The sequence below is a fragment of the Trachymyrmex cornetzi genome, unplaced genomic scaffold (genome assembly GCF_001594075.2).
Source record: "Trachymyrmex cornetzi isolate Tcor2-1 unplaced genomic scaffold, Tcor1.1 scaffold129, whole genome shotgun sequence".
In the NCBI taxonomy this organism is placed as follows: Eukaryota; Metazoa; Arthropoda; class Insecta; order Hymenoptera; family Formicidae; genus Trachymyrmex; species Trachymyrmex cornetzi.
The window spans coordinates 2405817-2430845 of record NW_017295861.1 but is presented as its reverse complement, the minus strand read 5'-3'; the positions used below and the strand labels follow the sequence as shown (position 1 = coordinate 2430845).

At 33.9% G+C, this 25029-nt stretch overlaps 1 protein-coding gene across 7 annotated transcripts in view; it reads right to left on the bottom strand.

The window, feature by feature from the left end:
• Lar (tyrosine-protein phosphatase Lar) overlaps positions 1-25029 on the bottom strand; it is a 335402-nt gene that overhangs the window by 36964 nt on the left and 273409 nt on the right. For all 7 annotated transcript variants that reach the window (XM_018522261.1, XM_018522266.1, XM_018522267.1 and 4 more), the window contains exon 6: positions 13139-13321. In XM_018522261.1, the coding sequence (XP_018377763.1) occupies positions 13139-13321 (183 nt within the window). The remainder of the gene's footprint in view (positions 1-13138; positions 13322-25029) is intronic.

Genomic DNA, 25029 nt, shown 5'->3' with positions numbered 1-25029 from the left:
TATATATTCATGACTACTTAGCATCTATTCTTTTAAAATAATAAAGAATTATAAACTGCGTAACATATTTTAAAATGTTGAAATTTTACTATACCCCCTTTAGTAAAATTAATAAAATATATTACATATCTTATTATGACACAATTAGTAAATTAAAGAAACTCATATACAATTCTTTGAAATACTATGTTGTCCCACTCTATTATCATGATTTTCAGGCTAAATTCTAAGAGAAAATTCTCTCCGTGTGTAAAGTAGACAAAGAGGCTGAACAAAAGAGTAGAAAAATGAAGAGGTAATAAGACTAATATTGCACCTCACGCGGCTCGTCACGTCATTTGTGTCAAACTTGGTTTTTCTTCGTTATTAACTCGGACTAATGGGTCGGAGAAAATCTTATCGCGCAGACCATCGTGACGTGTTTACACAAAAAACACGTGCACCTCCTCCTCGTTTCCTCCGATGAAACCCGAGATTCGCGTTAATTTGATGACTCGCGCTCGGTTTACTTCAGGCACGATGATTAAAGGGGTTGCGGTTATACGTAGTCGTAAAAATACGATACGGTTAGGCCCGGAAAATACTGCACGGAGAGTTAAAAATGAAGCGCATGTGATAAGAACACCGCAGACATTAAGCGAACATTGTTGAATTATCACGGCAATAATCGTGGAGTTTAAGGGACTACCCGCTGAGAAACTTGAAGGGTTCTTTATTTTAAATAAGGCTGATCTCGATTATTTTGTTTCTTTTTTCCGGGTTTCGCGATAACCCTCTTAATGATGTTTGATAATATATGAACGCAAAAAGGCATGAAATATAAATAAAGGTCTACAAATCAACGATTTAATCGTAGCATAAGCATATAAATTTCGCCCTTTATTTGAATTAATTTTTTCAGAATATAAGTAAAAAATATAATTTTTGAAGAATTGAAGAAACGTTCTAGGTTTTATATTACTGTAATATTAAAAATAATTAAAAATATATTTAGAAAATGTCTCACCATTTCATATGTTAAATGAATGGAACATATCTCCTTTAAAATTTATTTTTAAAATAAGAACTAACTATTGAAAATATTGATTTTAGTTGTTTCTGAAGTAAATGAGCATTTTCGTACATATAATAGAGGATTCTTTAATTATGTAAATATAATGACAAACTTTTAAAAATGTTAAAAACTAACAAGTTGTAGCTTAAAATAGATGTTCAACTTTACTTTTAAAAATATACAAACTTCATAAAAAAGCAAACTAATAACAGTAATAACATTGAATTTCAGCATACTAAAGTGATTTATTATTGTAACGAAAACGTAAGTCACTGCAGGTTACTGTTTCTCATGTCAATGAGTTTTCTAGACTTGATATATAAGAACGCTTAATGTAGTTTGAAAGAAACAATGTATTTTCCCTTATCCCGGGGATTCTAAATCCCTTAATATGTCAATTTCGACAAAAAAATTGACTCATGAAGTTTCTGAAATGATCAAGACACAAATCTTATTTTCTTTTGAATGATTATTATCTCTCCAGTACTTTTCTCAATTTATTATCGTAATAATTTCATCGCAGATGTTCTGAGAGCGTAAGAAAGTCTAATCTTCTTCTCTTCTTTCCTATCTTTTTCCTCTTCTTTAATCTCCAAGACAATCTGACATCCACGATCATCCCGTCGCGACGCGGTGTCTTCCGTTAGGGCACCGTTAAGTCGCGCCACTATATTACGTTACTTGTTCTGAAGTTCGGCGCTCGCTCATCAAGCTCCGGTTTTAACTCGGGGAATTTTACGAGTGTTGACGAAGCGCTAACCGACGCTCTCCGCTTTCACCTCATCCCCGTCGCGCACCATCACTGCGTTCGCGGTTTTACGAGCGGAGAACTGCAAAATATAATTTAACGATTCGCCGTGTTAAGTTTTGCCTGCGTCGTTGCGCTCCTAGACGACGCCCACGCGGCGAGCAGTGAGAAAGAGAGAGAGAGAGAGAGAGATTTCCTCAAGGACCATGTCGAGCCAAACCGCCTTTCAGCAAGAGACGCCCGGCTGAAGGTTAAATGAAACGTTAAACTTATGCACCCGCGTATCTAATTAAATTTGCCGTCGCGTAATCGCGCATCGAAGTTCTCTGTGAGAACGAGCACGACTTATCGGCGCGAGTTTAATGTGTACTTTAATATGTTGCTCATATGTTATTCGTGGGGCGAAATTCCTAATTTCTCATTAAATCTCATAATCCTGCATTACTTATACACATTTATCCATATATTGTATAATTATATTTCGTATAATATTATAAATTAATTCTTCTTTTTCAAACTACACTTGTTAAGGGTTGGCAGAAGACATGGTGGAGACATTGGCTAAAGATGAATTTCTATTTTATTAAATTATAGCTAAAATATTCAAAAGATTGTAATATAATTAGTATTTGTAATCAGGAGAAGTATTTACATCTTGCTAAAGAGCGATTTTTTTAGAAAAAAGTAAAATAGAAGATTGTTCTGATATCTCACTCGATTTGTACTATAGTGCAGATCTTATTTATTATTTTAACGAAAAAATTACCAACTCTGCAGCAAACTTCGCAGCTTCATAAAACATAAGTAAAAAAATTTTATAGCAAAATATTGTTTTTACAAGACAAAATCAACTGTACCTGCATCGGGAGTATGAAATAGATAATTTTATTTGCCAACCTTTAATAATTTAACATTTAACAATTTGAGAATATATATTCAAATAAATAAAATACAATATACCTAAAATTTATTTAGCGTAAATAAGAAAATTTTAAGGACAAATAAGAATACTAAAAACAGCGCGGGAACATTTTATGTTAAATATACATGTCCCAAAATAATTGCCAAATATTTCATGGGCAGATAGAGCAGATTAAACTAAGTCGAAAAGTCCTCTACCATTTTGCAATTTTCGCAATAGTTAACAAGATATTAATTACTAAAAATTGCCGAAAATTGGTTTTCAATAATTTTTTACTCAAATACTACTATCAACTTTATAGAAAAACTGTAAGAGACAAAAATTGTTTATTTTCTTCTCATAAAATTCTAAGAATTTTTCAAAATTTTTTCAAAATTTTTTAATACTATTTTTTCATGTTTGTAAAAATAAGAAAATGTAGTACTAAAAAGTTGATAAACAATTCTGAAAAAATTTAGTTTCATGAGAAGAAAATAATTTTTGTTTCTTACAGTTTTTCTGTAAAGTTGATATTATTTGAGTAAAAAATGATTGAAGACCAATTTTCGGCAATTTTTAGTAATTAACTTCTTGTTAACTATTGCGAAAATTGCAAAATGGTAGAGAACTTTTCGACTCATTTTAGTCCGCTCTACCTGCCCATGAAATATTTGGCGATTATTTTGGGACACCCTGTACTTAATATAATTAAGAAATAATATTCTGTTTTTAATAGCGCAACAATTACCGTGTCATTTTTAGTACTTTCATCCATCTACCAAATTAAAATTTTCTTATTTTTGACTGAATATGAAGAGTCCGTTTGAATTAATATTTTATTATTTAGCGTAAATTATAAACTTGGAAGTAATTATAATTTTTTATAATAGAACCGAGATAATATAGTCCAATATAGTTTGCGTTAATTTAGAAGAAAAATATTAATTATTATTATTATCACGTATAATATTATTACGTATAATATTATTACATGTTATGAAATGTGGTTGTGTTTTTACGGTTCTTCTATAGTAGATATGATAACGTGCGAAGTGCGAACATCTCGCAGAATTTAATCGCGCGCATTGAAAATGCGAGAGAATAGTTTCGTAGTCTCAAGCGCTATTCTATGACAAGCAAGGACGCTTTGATATCGTTAATGTACATCGCGGATGTAGCTATTCCCGTAAATTAACGCAAACAATGGTATATACCGAGTATCTGGGGCACGAGCGTACGAGCGGGCCTCAACTAGAGATTGCGAGGCGAGTTAAAATTTTAGCAATGGCTCAATTCCCGCCGACAACACGAGGCGAACCGCTTAGCAAATTTAATCTGCAAGATTAGAATAATATGTATGCACAAACAATTTTCGTATAATTCTATATGTAACTGTTGTGAAAGCGGATGAACCACGCGAGAAAAACGCCTATCGTTTCCTATTGCGATCATCTTTGTAAAAAAATATTCGTCATGTTTTACATTTTCTCCGTGCCGAATTTGTGTTTCTCCTGTGGGAAACATGCACGGTTTGCACACGCGGTTACATTTGTTACGTAAACAAAAGTGAATTAAACATTAATGCATCCACATATAAGGTGCTGTGACACTCAACGTTATTTCATGATAAAATCTGAATATCATTACTACAAATTTTTTAATAATAAATTATATGTGTGATTCTCTCTCTCTCTCAACATATATTAAAAATTATATAAAATATGTTTATGTATATCTCAACATATTAGATATTATATGAATAAATTTCCGCATTTAACTTTAGATAATGCTAACAACAATTTAAAAAATTTCCGCGCTGAATTATTTTTCCATTCAAGGTTGACTAACCTGCATGAAATTGCGTTGTTTCTCACAATTAGATAATTAACTACATTTTTAATTTAACTGAACGCTAAAAAGGTGCATTTCACCATTTTCACTATTTTCACTGCGGTAAAACCGTCTTTGAAGCAACCAAAATAATTTGTGAGATTTGTGGAGACAATACTGTGTCGGAAAGAACGTGTCAAAATTGATTTAAAAGATTTAAATAGTGATTTCGAAGTGAACGATAAATTGTGTGTTGCAAAATATTCTTTCGCTGTGACATTCGTATGCTGTCCGAAAGATGGCAAAAAGTGTCAGATTTGAAAGGCAAATACTTTGAAATGTTTGTACCGTTCCTTTTATATTAACAGATATACTTCCGAAAAGAAAAACACGGAAACTTATTTATACACCTAAGTAATCGTATAAAACTGAAAACTGTATTAAATTTGCAAAAATTTGTATATACAGTAGTATTTTTAAATAGATATTTATAAGCACTAAGATCCGCTTTGACAGAAAATAGGATATTGTTTCTCTTAATTGATTTATTCTCGTCGGTTTAATTTCGAATGATAATAATATAAACTTTTTTAGAACTTTAAAGAGTTGTAGCGACAGAATATTTAATAGTATTTATTTTTCAGTATTTGGAAGAAATGTATTTTTAGAGTAATGTTTTTTGATAAAAAATTCTCATCATAGATACATTTTTTTACGCTCAGATACTATCGTGTGCGTTGCGACCAACGTGCACACACGAAGCTCTATCTTCTTGTTAATATTTTCTGTTTTTTTTCTTTAATTACGAAATAGGCTTTGAAAAATGGATTGCGTATATTGAGAAGTTTGTGTTTTATTCCGTGAAAACACGATGCATCGAGTGCATCGATCGATGGCGTATATGTTATTTTTGGCGTCGCTCTCTGATATTTGGCGGCACATTTAGTTCTTGTTTCAGGATAAAACATCGTGGAACGATGAAATACTCTGTCAAGAATGCATCATCAGTTCCCAAAAAATTCCCGAACGCGGGCAATCTATCGCGCGGTGTTCTGCAAACGCGTTAACAGTTTCGTGCGATAGATACGAACGATGCGCGCGCGCGCGTGTACAATTTTCGAGCGAGCTTTCGCTTAACGAGTTCGAGGACAGGTAAGATTTACGAGAAAAATGCTTGTCAGCGCGGGGATGGAATTTATGAAAACTCTCGTTTCGTCCCGGTCGACTCCGCGTCAGGTCTTCCTCGCCCTCGTTCTCGCACGCCCTTTTTCTTTCCGACGCGCTCCTTCCTCCTTATTTTTCGTCCATCCATTTCCCTTGCGCGGAACTTGGTGTGCCGCTATATCCAGAAAGTACATCGACTTGTGATGCACTTTTTGCGATACATTAAGGCGTATATTTTATGATACGTGCGTATAACGCGACGGTAACAGCGAGAGCGAGCTTCGATTCGAAGGATACGAAGTATACACGCGAAGACACGCGAATAATGTTAAGGGTGCGAGCGAGTGACTGATGCGACTCCGGGGGTCGCCTCTTATGGAGGTAGGGGTTGATAACCCCTCTCCGTAAAATTACACTTAACTCAATCTTATGGTCGACAGTGGCACCATTGTTTCCATTCAATAGAGTTATACAATAATAGCATAATCATACATCTTGCATCTATAAATTTAATTTACGCATACTGGGTGACATAATTCATATGGTATGATTAATACGCGAAGGTAAAAATCACTTGAGCCATTGTGAGTGTAATTTAGTAATTGTTTATTGCATAATGTCGTTCCTTCACGTTGAAAGTGACAATTAAAAAAATTAAGTTTTTCAGAAAAGGGGACAATTATTTTGCAACTTAACAGAAAATTATTGACTAATTAAATAATATCGGCAAAAGACTATGCTCTAGAAACATGATAAAATGTAATATTCATTTCACAACTTAAAAATCATTCTTTTTGAGTTATTACTATTTTAATATTCTACGAAATTATAACAAATCTGGAATAATTCAAATATAACATAATTCGAAATATCATAAATAATTTATATTTACCTTGTGTGTACAACAATATAATTAAATTCAAAATAATTAATATAATTAAATTCAAAAACAATTTCTTCTTCGATCATTAAAACTTAACTCTAAATGTTCTCTATATAACCGACTCTTCTTTTTATTTACAAAAACGATAAAACTCAAAATGTATTACTCTTGCAAAAGATTATGATCTCTTTAAAAACTTTGAAAAAAAAACGACACAAATGCTACTGGACGAATAGACTGTGAAGTCAAATTAGTTTTTGATGATTAATAGAATAATCTTTACCTAAATTCATAATTTAAAACTCACATTTTTTTAGTTGTGTCACTTTTGAAGTAAACGAAGTAAAGAAACAATGTCATGATAAGCCATTTAGTGTATATGGTATTTAATTAAATTACAGAAATTCATATACTTTATTTTAACTTTTGCTATTTTCTGTATTTTTTAAATATTAATTCTTAGTTGTTTCTAAATAATATTACCAGCACAATAAGTACCAAAAATTTTGCAATAAGCATTGCTTGTTGCATAATGTTGTGGTAAGCCACACACAACTGGTGTGTAAGACATTTAATTAAATTACAGAAATTCGCATACTTTTTTTTAACTTTAGCCATTTTCTATATTTTTTCTTATTTAGATATTCTTAGTGTTGTTTTTAATAACATTATCAGCATAAAACAATAACAAAAACTGTTAATAAAATTCGAGAAAACTTGCACTGTATTCTAAATGAACTTATTGTCATTGTACTGTTGCAACCATTAAGGATAGTATCCTGCCGTGTGAATCGTAACGATAATAGGTAAACTTTCCTTCGTGGTGCAAAAATACTAAAAATACACACCGTTATTCCTCCCATCTAATTACAATAATAATAGCCGCGTAACGGCCCGCCTCGATGCCGCACGAATTTACATAACGTCCGGCATACTTCATTATCGCAACTATCGATCGTGGAAACGACCAGGGTAGGAATCGAGCCAACTCATTCGGGGTGGATCTCATTTAGATTTCCATTCTCGATCGTCCCGCGATTTTCAGAACCGGCAGCTTTATCAGGTGGACCGGCACGCATACCAGCCATAGATCGAATTTCCAGTCGAATACATCTCGTTCGTCAAACGAGTTTTCTCCTCTGTAGAATTTCTTTATGGCAATTCCTAGCAAGATTACAGTGTCAACTAAAGTCACTAGACATATCCATGAGAGTAACGCAATCCATCCACCATTTTGGTTCAAAACGTAGCAAAATTCCAAACTGAATGCAATTATTGTTAGGATAATGCAGTTACATGGAAAAATTTGCTAAAAAACTAAAAATTTAGCTACTTAACAAACAAACTAACATTATTTATCGTTATTTTGTCATTAAAGATGTAATTTTGAATCAAAATGACGATAAATAAACGTCAGCCTATTTGCTGGATACAGAGTTGGGCATGTATTTGAAATACTTTTATTTAAAATACACTATTTGCAAAACAAGTATATTTTGTATTTTTTATTTTAGCGGATCACATAAAAGTATTACGTATTTTGTATTTAAAATCGAAAGATTGAAAGCTTTTTGTATCTTGTAATTCAAATAATAAGATTAATTATCAATGTTAGTATTTGAAATACAAAATACAAAATACTTTCATAATCTTTTGTTATTAATACTAAAATATAAAATACAAAATACTTTTATATGCTCCCATGAAATACAAAATACAAAATATTTTCATGTACTCTGAACAAATAAAAAATACAAAATATAACTGTCTTATCAATACTGTTTTTCAAATAAAAGTATTTCAAATATATGCCCATCTCTGGTTGGATACAGATCTGAAAATAATTTTGTTAAACCATCAAAATGATTACGTAGAGATTTCAAACATGATAAGTAATACTGTAAAAAGTTTTGACGTTTTAGTTACCATAATCTTATCATATTGGAACGTCTATATCATAATTACTTTGAGTTGAACAAAATTATTTTCAGATCTGTATCTGGATAAATTTTTAAACACTTCAACAAAATAGTCCTTTCCACAAGTACCTACGTGTAGATAAATTACAAAGTGTACATTATCCGACGCCATTTTCATTCAAAATGTTTATCGCGCTATTATACATATACATATCCAGTAACTTCAGTATCGACGGCTCGTTCGTACATGGCCTCGAGATGCATGCGGGGATGCCGTCAGTAGGCTATGCAAACGTATCCATAATACATAGCGCGCACACGCGCCACTGTATGCACGAGACACGTGCATACCGTACGTGGTGTGTTGCGTACGTGTTGCGTATGTACGCGTCACGTACACGTACCACCGCATCTAATGTACACTTTTCACGTCGCGGCAAACTGCGGCGAGCACCGTAAAGATAGTCCGGGGAAGTGCACGTTGGTATTACGTGACGTGCCGCTCGATAATGATACCACCGTCGTGCGATAAAAACAAAGTGAGCGTTATACAAACGCATTCGCATATACATATATACGTGCGTACGCGCATAAAGGCATGCCCTATACAAGCGGTGAAGGTAAAAGATAATGGGAAGCATCGCGCTTTAACGAAATTCCGCAATGCGTGAGAAAATTATTCGTTCTCGCCTTATCGCTGTATTTCGACTTGCTCGGGGGGATGTTATTAATATATTTCGCAAGAAGTTTCCGCTCAGCAATGATGTGACGACCGAGAACGTTCTTCTTACTCAATTGGATTTAACTATACTGTAAAAAAAATTACGTGCAAAATTACAACAATTGTAATGAGTAATTTTGGAACTCATTATTCTGGTAGAAATGTATGCAATTTTTTAGACACCCGTTCGATTACTGTTTAGTATTATTGTATTTTCATTAATTGTAATAATACCGCGTAAGAAATGAGCAAGAACTCGATTAAGTTTTATTCGGTGGCTCTAAAGCAGTTTTCTTGATGAAAATATGTGCAATTTGTGTTGAAGATTCAGTTATTGTTGAATATTAATAGATTCTTATTAGTTAAAGTATGACATAAGTCACTAATTGTCCTGTTTTTATTCAGTAAATAGATTCAGATTTTGCGTAGTACACTAAAAAAAGAAGTGTTTAATTTTAAAATATTAAAATGTTTTATTCTTGTCTCCGTTTGTTAAACGGTTAAAAATGTTTTAGTTTTAAACTTTTTCAATAAACAAAACACTATGTATTTGAATTTAACACATTAAAACATTAAAAATTGAAATATCTTTTATTATTAACCCTTATCCTACCAGCTATAATTTGGTGCCTCACCCATTTTGGAAAATAATAAAATGTGTAGTATAATTTATAATTACCGAAAGACTCAAAGAAATTTGCACGAACAGGGGAATCGTTCAGTCACTAGTGACCCATGTCAGTATGATAAGAGTTAAACGTTTGTTTCGCAAAGATGGTTCAAAAGTAAACATTTTAAATACTGCACTTTTTACAGTCTAACTGCAAGCAAAGCATTATATCTTCGGGATTCCAAGTTTTACTTCTCAGATAGTTACTAGACAGAAGTTAATAAACCGTCTAGTAACTGTTCAAAAAATGCATGAAATTTCTACCAGGAATATTAAAGGTGTATATTTACCTATACGTAAAGTCATAACGTATAAATAAAATTATTTTTCTTTATAATAATTAAACAATTTGCAAAAGTAAATTTACAATTAAAGTTAAGCTTATAGAAATATTTACGTATTAACTCGCTAACGAATTATATAATATATAATTTTTCGTAAGCAATGCTATTAATATGTGCATAAAAATGTAAATATATAATATGTACATACATATTATTATTACACATATAATGTTATTAAAAAATTTGTACATTTACATCGAAATCATAAAATATATTATTATTCTTGTAATTTTCCATCTAATTATATAAAGGTATATTAGAAGTAAAAGTAATAATTTTTGCCTAAAAATAATTTTATTTATTCACTATAAATCATGTAATTTTAACATATATATTATTCATGTAATTTTATATACTTTTTTTTACAATGTACGAAGAGAAATATGCCAGAGAAATCGCAATAAAGAAGTTTTTTAAGACTCAATATAAGTCGGATTTATGTCGTAATCAGGATATTTTATCTAGAATTGAGGGCAGATTGCTATGAGATTATATGGCAACTCGTTTTTAACGTCTTACGCATAGATTGAAGATTTTAAAAGTAGTACGTCCATGCTTTTAAAATGCCATTAGTTACGAGTCAGTCATTTCTGAATTAACGAATACTATATGTAAATAGATTGTAAACAAGAGTTTTTAACAACACGAAAATGGACATTTGTAATAAACTGCCATGAAATTACGCTTATAAAGAGATCTTTAATTCATTTCATTTTATGTTTACATTAGCAAGATCGATTAATGTTCATCTACAGATCTTTAAAGCGCCTGTAAATTATAAATGTGACAATAATTACAGCGGTCAGACACACAATATACCGTCGTTCTTTCCTGAATTATAAATAATGAAGAAACATCGATAATAATAAATGTATTCAAGTTGATTCCCTCATCTCGTATGCTCGATTATTGACGACATTATCGTATTCCTTGCAAGCTATATCGTACAAAATGCGACTTGAAATGAGATCATCGTCAAAGATACTTCGGCGAATTTGATATCTGGCGAAACTTTTACGAACTTTTTATCGATGCCGTCGTCAAAATCGAAAGACGATGTAATGCCGAGTAGATGGCTAAGTCGGGTCGTTAAGGGGATCTCTGTGTGTTTTATCAATTATTTTTCAAATAAGTATTTTTCTAATTGCCTTTACACATACACACTCACACATTTATTTAAAAAATCCTTTTCTATAATTAAGGTATAAACAGTAATGTAATTCAAACCGGTCGACTTTATGTCAAAAACTTTATGAAAAAAATTTGGAAAATTATAGTTTGGTATCGGCTTCTGGAATCGTAACAATATTTCTTTTATATACTTTATACATATAAAACTATCTTAGTTTGGACTGGGATTACTTGAACAAACAATATTGAGTTCTTAGAATTGGCGGGAGCACAGAGTCGCATAGGAAATGCATAAGAAACTAATCAAAATTCTTCATCTCCTCCCTTCCTATGAAATAAAAGACTCTGGTTGATTTTCTTATGCATTATGCATTATGCGTTATGCAAAAGGTTGTATGGCCTTAGATACTTAATACGAAAAGATTAGTTAGTTAGAAAATTTGTATATATATGTATATATAATATTGTTGTATACTCTCTAAATCTCGTGGAGTGAAATCTCACTCGAAGGGACTAAAAATTTAACCTGTCTTGAAAAAAGAGTAAAAATATGGTCACTCTTGTTCAAAAAGGAGTGAATCTCAGCATGTCAAAACAGTAAATCTCACTCTAAAAAGAGTGAAAATCTACCACTCTTGAACAAGAGTGACCGTATTTTCACTTCTTTTTCAAAATAGGTTACATTTTCAGTATTTTCGAGTGAGATTTCACTCTACGAGATTTTGAGAGTAATATGTAGTAATGTGTCAATGATACGCAAATCGTATGTATAGAAGTCCCACTGAATCAGTAAAACAGACAACTTTAGGATCCCCTTAAGCAGCGTCTATATAAAATAAGATTTTAAGGCAATAAAACTTAAGCTCCAAGCCTTAAGTCATAAGAAATTGACCAATCACAGACGATTGTTCTCCTCACATTCGACTGTGGTGGTCAATTTCTTACGGCTTGACTTAGGCCCAGTTCCACAATTCACGTTTAACTCTTAACCGAGGTTCAACTTATTCATTGTCTCTTTCCAATTCTAGAATTGGAAAGACATGAGAAACAAATTGAACCTCGGTTAAGAGTTAACCATGAGTTGTGGAACTGGGCCTTAAAGCTCAAGTTTGACCCTTTAAAATCTTACTGTAGACGCCGTTTTAAGCGCGTGCAGGCGCACCGGACAAAGTATAGTGCGAATACGGTTTACAGCCGGTTACGAACGCGCATATGATCGGGTACGAAGCGCGTTTTGGTAAGTGCGAGCGAGCTGAGAGGGAGAGAGGGCCAGGTGTGCTCTCGGCAAACGAGATGGATGTGCTGGATGTTCGCGTATCGCGTGACCACTCGATCAACGCCGCCGCGAGTTGACAGTGACTTACGCACCCGGGCACTCAACGAGATATGACATGCGCCACTGGTCGCGCGCGCCGCCGATGGGGCGCCCCTATTGTTACCCTACCTATGTACCCGCCAAACACCCTTAATCTTTCTATCTTTCATAGCCTTTGTCATCGTTCGATCGCTCACGTACACCATATTTCTCTCCTCCCGCGCGCTCACCCCCTCGGCCTTTATCGGCCTACTTCCCGTCTCGCACGAATAAAGTGCAACGTTCGTTACTCGCCACGATAATGTCGTTTTATTTCATGCGGCGGTACTTTTTTGCATTAAAGCCGGCATTTCTAAAACCGGTTCGATCCTTCGGGGATCAACCGTCGCAACAACGATGTCTCTCGTCGAACGATATTAAAGACTGATCGCAGTGATCGACAGGCGGTGGTTACTTACCGGAATCCAGAACCGTGTATCGTGGATTTGACGTGTCGATAGGCAGCATATCTCGTACCCAGGAGATGATGGGAGTCGGGGATCCAACCGCGGTGCAAAGAAGGACCGCGTTGTGGCCCATCTCGACTACCTTCGTCGTCGGCGCTTGAGTGATCATCGGGAAACCCATCGGTAGATTCTCCGCTGTAATTGTAAAGGAGGGCATCTTTAGTCATTAGCCATTGTAGGAGGGCTTAAAAGTCTGAAGTAATCGGTGCATTATGCAGTAAGAGGCTGATAATATTGTAAAGAGAAGACGGGAGTTGATGCATCTTTTAAGAAAATTCCCTGAAGAGCGAATATATTGTACTTAATATAATAATCGTATATATAATAAGATAACATACGCAATTTATAATAAATGTGATATTTTTAATAATAATCTGGCTACAATTTTACGAAGCACATGTTATACGAGCACATATTATTTGAAATCGTTATTACTTTCATGAGATTACAAGATCACTGCATTAATTTTCCCTGAGAACGAGGTAACTTGATATTTTGTATTATATTTTAAGATAGCGAGTTCAGCGAGTTCGTTGAGCTCATATGCTTGCATGAGTTTAATTTGTATTTGTTTGAGCTTTTATATGTGCAGACGTGTTTGCGCACATTGAGTATAATCGATCAAAAAATTTTGACTGCTTCATCCGTTATTCATCTACAAGATGTATGATCTTCTTAGATATTAGAATAATCAAATAATGCTACATAGAGGATGTCCTGAAATTCGCGAATCGAAATACTACAATAAGAAGAATAATTTTTAAAAAATTAAATAAAAATGTTATTATCCGTAAATTTTTATTTTAAGCAATAGTTTGTGAAGTAATAAGGCTTATTTAAGTATTAATTACGAACTCTACATTTAGACGGATTATGTTTAAACGCTAAAATGCGCGCTTATTAATATTACTGCATGTTGTGATTCATGGGCAGATGACTGTTTAAACATAATCTATAATTGATTATGTTTTGAACCTTTATACCTTGAAAACTATCGCTTCAAATAAAAATGTATATATAACCTTTTTACTTAATTTTTCAAAAATTTTCTCTTTGTGTATTTTGATTCACGAATTTCGAGACACTCTGTATAGTAGAGTGAGCGTACGTGGATTAGTTATACGGAGATAACATCGTCGGTAGTCGAAAATATTCACGTAGCGAAAATGTCAAAATATTCGATATGTACACATCTTTTACATTGATACGAGGTAAACTTCGCGGCTCGTCAATTATATATCGGACGTGTCGTAGAGTAGATCCGAATAGCCCTCGGTGGATCGTAGACGGGCATCCGGCGACTGGTCTCGCGGGATCGAAAGTTAGGAGAAGCCACTGAAACTGGTCGGCCATGCCACCGTTCCCATTTCCCATCGCGGAAAACAGATCTTCCGTCTCTCGGAAGGCAGCCCGCTGATATGGATAGATGCGCTGGAATGCCGATGCGATCAGGAATGGAATCACAGTATTCAATATACCGCGCGAAGATCTTTTGAAAAGATCTGCCAAAATGATCAAACAAGTCGCAATTTCGTTTGGCATTTTTCGTTTTTTGGATGTCAGAATAAAATTAGAATAAATATCCTGCAAAAGATTTCTAATTCATTATTTATTGACGCTCAGTTCTTTTCGCATATTTCTGTTTTTTTAATAACTGTGTTTTTGACGTTAATTGTTATTTGGTAATTGTTGTTTGAGAGACATGTAATAGAACTGTCGGATGAATCTGTTTTTTTTTTAACAACGAAAAAAACATCATAAAGCTAATTAAGCAGATGAAAATATCTGCCAAGAGAGAGAAATATTGTAATCATTCGACAAAACATTATGTTTTACGAGAAACGAAGCAATATTTATAAAATGCATTTGACAATGAGAAAAACAAGTTAAAATATTCACAAGAAAACGTGATGTTTTCTTTAATATTTAGTGGCTATAACAAATTGTAACTGTGATGACAAAATACTCATAATACTCATAATAAGTTAAAAATATCATATACATTTCTGTAAAATATATCTCATTAATTGTAAAACAAAAATAGAATATATATATATAGATGATATATTTGCCAGGGAATAACATTTTATTTCACCGTATTTAAATAAGAATTTATTTTAGTGAAATAAACATTATATCTTACACATAAATTGTTACACATAAATTAAGTTATCTATGGCGACATTTGAATCTTCGTGGATCTTAATAGGCTGTATGCTCACCAGGAGTCTGCTCGATATCCAATTAAAAGATATGTTCAATAGAGATTGAGCGCGTCAAAGGAACGATGCACAAGTCGTGCGTGAAGTTCAGCCTCGGGGCAAGCAAGAAGATTAATTCGACCTGTTTCGAGGTACACGTGATACGACCCCACATCGCTCCCGTTCTTCATGTAATTACGACGGCGCTACATTAATCCTTGGGGTGAACTCGTAGTTAAATCTAAGTTGGCGACGCGGCGTACGAAGTTCCGAACAACTCCCGCGATTGTCCTGCTTCCGTTTCGACGGTGCTCGTACGACAGAGATGAAGACTGAATTTACTCGAACCGATTTAATGACGATTTTATAATACTGGTTGCTTATTTCGAGTAAACGCAGAATTTATTCTGCAAAATTATAGAATTAAAAATCTGATAAAGAAGATGTAATATATACAATATATAAGATATAATACATAATAGAATTAAATTATAGATCAGAGGTGCGGCATGCCTGAAAAAGCACGCGCTGTCAGAGAATAAAAAATAAAAAATGACACTGTAAAATAGCAACCAAACTCTACTAAAATCTATTTTTACGTTTACACCTTTTAGCTGTGTTCATTTTGTTCGTCGTCGTCTTAAAAGTATTAGGCTGATATTTTACTGCTGCGTTTTTGTTACATGATAAAAATTTTGAGTATATATATTGATTGGCTATTCGATAACTTTCTTGAGAATTCGATGGCTGATCAAAGACAAAGATAGAATTTTAAGGACGTTTTAAATATACAAAACACATGCAATGTCTGATTAATATTTTGATCTACTTTGATTTGTAATGATTTATTTTAAAACAAATATAATTTAATTTAAAACAGAATACAATAAAAGAAATAAACTTTGTTAAATAGAAAAATTTTTTTGCTTTCAATGCAAAAAAAGAAAATATAAGTAAGATTTTATGAAACTTTATGTTCTAGTTAAATAATTTATTTTTTTTCACGAAAAAAGTTTATTTCTCAAATTCTCAATATTTTTCTCGTATCATTCTATACATATTTTTATTTTATATTTAGTTAAATGTGTTACAGAGATGCTTTTTACTATGCATCGGCATTAATAAATCAAAATTTAAATGACATTAATCATGATGATTAATGTAAAGATTTAATACGTTTCCCATTTTACAATTTAATACAAAGTTTCCTATTTTACATTCGAATTACAAAGAATTTATAAAGAAGGCAGTTCTATAATTTTTACAAATTTAACTATCTGAGGTTAAAGTTACTGGCAAGCGAACTTGAGACTTATTACAAGGCAACTAGGTGAAAGTTCGCCGTAAGGGCACGATCAAACTGCAATTACCATCGACGCCTTGGGGTGGCTCTTAGAAAGTCCATCTTTCACAGAGTCGTCAATTACAAGAGCAATCGGAACTCGCGGACGAAGTTAGTGGTCGGCAAGTACTTTCTCGTATTCTGATCTACTCGTCTCTATTCGCGACGCATTTTAAACCAATGAACCTGTTGGAGCTCAGTGAGTCAGTCGCTCACTAACGTAAAAATATATTTGAAGATTAGTACAATTGCGTTCAATCGCTTTGTGCCCTCTTGTTCTTTCCTTTTTCTTTTATAACATTGACATTGTCTTTAATCGTTAACGTTATCTGAACAGTTGATATTTGGATGGACTGCGGATAAAGACAAAATTAAATAAATTTCTCTTAATTGTTTCATTATTATTTTCCAATCGCCCATTCTTCTCTTGTTGGAAGATTTTCGTTCAATAATTATTCAAAATAAAATCGATGTAAATGAGTTTTTCTTTTCGTAAAAATTACTTTTTAATTTACTTCATAAAACTTTGTATTTTTCCAACGAGCGTCATAATTACGTTGGCATTAAGTCAATTTCTCCCCTTTCAGAATCTATATATTAATTCGTAATAATAACATTTGTAGAGAGATAAATTGAAATGATTTAGCAATCTGATTTCGTTCGATACTTCGAGATACCGTTAATTTTTGAATTTAGTGAATGCATAAATTAATAACCTCTTTAATCTGCCAAATTAACAATTCTACTTTTAACATGAATACACAGAGAACAGAATTTAATTATATCATCATTACATATATGATTTATTCGTTTCAACGTAATGAGATATTACCGCATCACTTTTCTAACGCAGATCACGATGGCATGGACGTGCTATCATGTATATTACCACACATGTATCGAAAACTTTCGAGTTAATAGAAGATGCACGAGATGTACGATCCAATCGAGGAATTGCCTGGCTTTGGTGTACACCGCGCAGAGGTAAAACCATCGCAAATAGGTCAAGCAATTTACTGGCTATTTGCTACTATAGTCGCGACTATTGTGCATTAAGGAACTCAAAGCTATTATACAAGTCGTGTCGCTCCATCTTCCTTTCACTTCCTCGGCGGAATCTGTCAAATTAAACGGGATTCGTGTGCTATTAACGCAAGGAAGAGGCCGATAGGGGAGAACGCTCTGGTTCGATGCTCGACAACCTCCAGGATTTTCTCGGGGTCTTCCTTTTCCCATTGTCTTCTTCCGCGGCGTCGCTTCTTTGTCCTCGTTATCGTCGAGTTATCCGACGCGCGGCTGCGCCAATTATATCGGCGACCGAGAGAGCGCTTCGCGTCCGACAATAGAAATCGCCTGCAGACTTTCCGCGTGGCCCCCGCAGCCATTTCCACCCTTTCCTCTTCCACCTTTGCCCCCTCCCACTCTATATCCTCTTTCCTCCGCGAGCTTTTCCACCGGCGACAACAAACAATACAAGCACCCGACGTCGCAACGACAACAAAGTCGTCGGCAAAGCTATTGTCCCTGCTTGGCGATCCGGCCGCCCGCGCCGCCTTCCTCGTGTCCGAGGTCGCGCGACGACCATTGTACGACCGGAGAACGAGCACGACGACGACGACGACAACGGCGACAACGGCACCGACAACGAAGACGACGATCGTTGCCGTCTTTTCCGTGGAAGACGTGATTTTGTGGGAATTTGTCTTCCCTCCCAACCCTTCGTTCTCTTTACGGCGTTCTTTCATTTCTGGTTTTTCTTTCCTTATTTGCGATTTCTCGCTTTGCACACCACTTGGCTATGCACGCAAATGCGCGCGCGTAAAAGCGCGAATATGATAGACCGAGCGCACGTGGACGAGTTATTGTCGGAGATGAACGCCTTGCTTTTTACAATTTTCTTTTACGACGCTTTGCACCAACGTTTCTTTTTCTTTCTCTCACTTTATCTCTATTCGCACATCGACTTTTTTTTACCGTTACACTTGGATTTATGTATGCCGCAACGCGATCGTGAGATCACAGTTTCATGTGAGAAGAGATTTTTCTTTTCAGAGATTCTTGTTCGACAAGACACAAGATTAAGTTACAGACTATGTAACTTACTGTATTAACAGCGAGACGATGAAAAATATATCGAGTATACCTTTTTTTACATTACTCACAGATGTGCTCGATCCTGATTAAAGACAAATCTAGCGGTAATATTTTTTATTGTGTTAATGTTTGACTCCTATAACATTCACTACTGGCGACATTTACGGTTTAATTTCTACGTGATGGAACGGATTTTTAACTTTTTGATTAATGTATGTTACAACGATGACAACTGTAAAAAACTTTATCAACGAAATAAATCATGATAATACTTCAAGTCGAAGCAAGTAATTATTTGGTTAAAATAATTGGATGTATTAAGCACCTAAATAATCTCTACAAAAAATGACTAGAATTGGAAATTTATACTTTTGTGTATAAAAATAAATATTATAAACAATTCAAACGATTCAATAAGGTCTTGTCTTAATTATTTTTGAAAAACTTGTCTTCTTATTAAAGTAATTTTTTTATTCAGATACTAAACCTCCGCTAAACTTTTTGTATTATACTTTCCAATGCAATTATAATATTATTAATAAATAATTATTATAATATAAATATATATAAAAATAATGTAATTTTTTCACAAGTTTGTTTCAAAATACGTGCAATACATCCTTAAAGTACTAATAAAAATTTCAATAATAGAATATTAAATTATCATTGTTCATATCCGAACATCGATTACTTCAACTCGAAGGCGGATATGAAGAACGTTGAAGCATCGCAACGATTTGTCCTTTTCTGCGCTTTCACAGTCGCGTTCTCCATCTTCCGTCTTATCGTATCATTCAGCGGGCCCGCGTTTCCGAGTGAAACACAATGAAGAGAAATCAACGGAATGATCGGGTTCAAATAGCTCGTTTTACTCCTATCTCTTTAGTTTCGTCCATGGAGAATCCTTTTATCGTTACTTTTGACGTCAATCTCGCGTCACGACCGTAAGATTTCAGAGCACACTTCACGAAAAGGGAGAAGAAATACTGATTCTTCTCTGTTCGAGAACGTTTTCGTAAAAGGCCAGCCGATGGTCGTGAAAAAAGGTTCTAACTGATCTCTTTGGCATCCTCATTTTACGAGAAGATGCTTGTATGTATAGGCGATAAAGGAATTGTTTTCTTAGAGGGTTGAAGATATATATAAAGAGCTTGGCAGCGAATGATGATGCAGTGAGCACTTCTTCGATTTTGTTGATTTTTTCCCACTCCGATGATTGTACGGAGCAGTCGGTCCCGGCGCTTCGTAATGTGTATTTCCGCAAAATTTGCGCGTTACCGAGCCGCAACTACATTTGCCATCGGCAGCAAATATTTGCTCTACCTCAGCCGGCGGCGAAAACGAATATAATAGGAATAAATCGTAATTTTAACAGCGCTGTTTCGTGTATTTGATTGAGCAACAGGTGATCAATTCGTGCGGCCCCGAAACGTTCTCTTCCGTGTTATCATTCGGCTCATACATAATTGATAACTGAAGTTAAAACAAATGAGATCGATATGTTAATGGAAAAAATAGCAAGCGAATGAGAGAAAAATGAATTTGCCAGTGTCGTTACGACGAAATTGCTGCGAGATAACCAAATGTACGACAGTTTCGAAATCGGCGATTTCTCACGGGATCTAGGGAATCCCATGAAGGGAAGGTCCGCCCGAGTGGCACACAGTCGAACATCTGATCGGAAATATCGACGGCTTACTGAGATCGTGTCACGAGAACGAGGGTGCGTGTCGAATCATCGTTTGTCGCGCATAAATTCTTGTCGCGACCAAACGCGCGACTTTACACGAAAATAAAAGCGCGCGACGTATCGTCGAGGTAGGCCTCACGTGGCAGACTCCGAAAATCCTGAGAATCAAACCGCCGGACATAAATAACACGTCGTAACTGCGAGGAAATAATAAATTTCCGTCTTCCGTCTTTCCGGCACGAGATAGCGTATCGCGGCCCAAAGTAATACAAAAACGTGACTTGCGCTCGAATAATCAGCATATTTTGAGGGAAAAAGCAGCCCGAAGGCAGATATACGTGCTTGAGAAAATCAATATGTGGGTTGCGCGTCTCGTACTTCCTTTCCCGACAGTTGAATCGAATCGCTTTCGACTTTCGTAATCGGAGTCGCAAATATTCGTCGCAGTGTATCTCGCGATACATACCCCGGGTGCGGCATCTGGAAACGACATCTCCAGGGATGTGTCAGACTTTGAGACCGTTACGTCGGATCCCAACATTCCAGTCGATTCGGAACGATCGAAGATACGGGTACCTTCGTGTGAATTTCGAATATCACAAAAAAGTAATAAGTACACTGAGAGAAATGTTTCGATATATGATTTACAAAAACTTTCTTACTCTTTAATTTGAAAATTTTGTTATGTCGTACGAAACATTTTTCTCAGTGTAGTCTATATGTTTTCACATTCTTTCAATCTCGTTTTTTGTAATAAAGGATTTTTTTTTAATACAAAAAAGATAAGAGATACGTTTCTATAATCATGTTTATAACACATTTAGATGTATTGTGCAAGGTGTATATACCTATATACATAAATATATGTATATCATTAGGTGCGTCTTGGAGTTAGCTTAGATATTCTTAGGATTGCTTATTAGAGGTAGATTTTTTATTTTTGTTTTTGACAAAATTTTCTTTGTATCTCATTCGGACGCAGGAGAGGAAACTACGAGAAAGCAATTGGACTCTCAATAGTTCTGCCAATTGTGACTGCGAAATATTCTGCCAATTCCTTCGAAACTTTTGCAGTGGTCGACCATCTTCTCGCGATCTTTGTATGTTGACTGGTTGTGAAGTTTCTATCCCTGAGGAGATACGAGAAAGTAACCCGGGGCACTTCGATACGTCTCGAGACACTTGAGAAGTTGCCGGATGAAAGAGTGACAGGCCAACGGGGTTCGATGGGATTGTATGGACCAGAGGGAGAACTGCCACGAAGATTTGCGTGCAGGATGTTGGATAGTGGAGTTTCTATCCACTATTGGCTGGCTTTTTCGAGCCGCGGGTGGTGCAATTTAAGCGATTCACCATAGGTATAGGAACGATCTCGTTGCGATCCGCAGGGAATATTTTCCGCGCAGTCGCGGGCTACAGGATGTTACAATAATTATGTGAAACCGAAAATAGAGGGAAATGTTTTGATTATATTATCGATTTTTTTATTACTCGCATATACGTTTTTTTATTGCTCGCTTTTTGCTAAAGAATGTCGGAATGCGGTAACAATATTGTAAAAATATTAATAATAAGACAATACATTTTACGTGGGCAACAGGGCTGGGTCTTATTTCAAATAAATTTATTTAAAATATGAAAAGAAAAAATTAAAACGTTATTTAGTATTTATTATTTTAAATAATTTCTTCTGATCTATTTCTTATTTAATATTTTAAATACGTTTTTGGAACTTATATTTTATATTTTTTATTTTAAATAAGTTGTATCAGTTTTTTTATCGATTTTGTATTTTAAATAATTTTCTGGAAGCTATTTTATATTTTGTATTTTAAATAAATTGTACCAGTTATATATTACCGATCTGTCAGTAAAAGTGACTATATTAGTTAAATTATAGTAAATTTATAATGAAGTATAGCATGTGTAGGGTACAAGATATACTCACATATGATCCATGTTTAAATTTTCCACCTGTGATTCGCGAAGGGTTAATACTATTAAATATTAATTATAGGATATAGTTATAACAAAACTGAAACTTAATACTTATAAATGTATATATTCATATATTCAAATAAACAAAATCATGAAAATATTTTGTATTTACTATTTGAAATGTTTATTTAAACTATATATTTCTTGTTTTATATTTTAAGTAAGTTTTCAATATCAATTTCTTATTTAAAATAAGAAATCGCCTTTGAAAACTTATTTAAAATAAAAGATAAGCTATTTTTCTATTTTAAATAAAAATAATTCTATATTTTAAATAAATATAAATGCATTCGGGTCCTTTCTTACTTATATTTTAAATAATTTTTTGTAACCTATTTCTTATTTAATATTTTGAATAAGTTTTTGGAATCTATCTATTTTATATTTTTTATTTCAAATAAGCAGTATCAGTTACTTTACCGACTCCTACGATTTTATATTTTAAATAAGTTTCTAAAATTTTTATTTTATATTTTTTATTTTAAATAAGTCATATCAGTTATTTTACCGAGCCCTGGTGGGCAATGTAACAGATTACATATATGTGATCGATATTATATATTAAATATAACTCAAATTTTATAAATAATATGATATATAGAATTTATTAGATTTACTAAATCTAATAAATCTTTTTTATTTATGGGTTATGCATTAAATTTATGATTCGTTTTCTCCAATAGTTAATTCTAACGGTTTTCAACTTATATAGGTACATATTTACTTGAAATCCAAAAATATAAATGGATAATAAATCTTATTCATAATTTGATCTATTAAATTTAATCACAATTTAATAGATTTATAATGTGAAGAAAGATATTAAGATAAAAAGACTAAGGATGACATTTTTAATAAAAAAACCGATTTCGTTTTAATAAAAATATTGATAAAAAAATAGCTAGTTTTAGATATCCTGTTCAATTTTTAATTGCTGTATGATAACCTGTTCAATCTTTAACTGCTATATGATAAAATGTAAATGATAGAAAAATGATCTATTAATAAATTTCAATTTAACAAAAATATATATTTATAAAAAAGTAGGTAGTATTATAAAAAAAGATATCCTTTTTTATAATACTGTTATATAAGATAACCATAAATGATAGAAAAACAATCTATTAATAATGTGAACAGGACTTTTTTCTATACAAATAATACAGTACGTGATAAACTAGGATTAAGCATTCAATAGTTGTTTGCAAGGTAATGGTACTTTCTCGTAATTATTCAACATCGTATCTAATGTATCTATATTCGATCCGCCAGGTCATTAAATGTTATTAACCTTCATGATTTCGTAATTGTTCCCGTATTTCTCGATGCCTCGCAATGCTAAATTATGTTAACGTTAGGACGTAGCACGAATAATGGATGAGTCAGCGGGTTTTCAACCACACCACGGCGAATGCAGTCGTACGTACGCATCCGTAATGATCGCGTCAGTGTCTGAAATAAAATTCATGTCCGCTCACGGAGGTAAAGGGAATTAATCGCTGTCGGTTCCAAGTGAGAGAGCCGGCCAATAAGGGACGTGCCAATAAACCACGTAGGATAAAATCCGCCGTAAAAGTCTCAGGCAAACGCGCCTTCATAATTCAAGTATATGCGGCGATGCAGCTGCAGGCATATTTTCTGGACATGAACGTATATTTAAGGGGTGCTCCGGAAATCGCATAAATTTTCTTCAAATTTTTTTCCAATAAATTGATTGCATGCTATCTTTCAATTTGTATATTTCTAAGAAAATTTTAGTAAGTTTCAAATTATAAGTTGTTTGAAGATAAGGTTAATATTAAAAGTTAATTAAGAAACGGGGCCATTTGTTTGCTAAAATTCTATATCTTTGCATTACTTATAATTTAATTATTGCTACATCAAAGTATTTGACATTCGTTAAGAAGAAATCGACTGAAAACTGATGAAAGAATCCGTACATAAATTAAAGAGCTCGTTACGGTATGCCTGAGACGCCCTGTATGTACCCTCATATATTGGTCTCACGTCATTTCAAGAGAAATCGATCTATGCGAAATTGCCCTGAGTCGCAGAAAAAGAGCCCCTCGAATTCGCCGGTGCAAATCGTTCCAAAACGAAGCGAAGGAAACGTCACGAAATCGGAGAATTAAGTTCGGAAATGGCGAACGATGCAATCAAATTTTTACCAGAAATGCGTATGTTTGCTGACACAGCGTGAAATATTTTCCTTGAAATAGAGCGTTATAAAAAAAATTTTTTTTAACAAAAATTATATAACAATATAGTTTTCAGACAATATGTCTCCCATCGTCATCAGTAATTACCTGCCAGAAAAATTCGTCGATTATTTTACAGGAGGGAATTATCTCGTCCTTCGTAAGGGTCTTTATCTGTAAAGAACGAGTAAGAGATGGAAGAGCACGCAGTAAACTCGAGGGTTAAAAGCTAACGAGCTCCTCTCGGTAGCAACGTTACGAAAAACGCGTCGAAGTACGTCGTATACGTCGCGATTTAAAGAGTCTACGCGAATGACGTC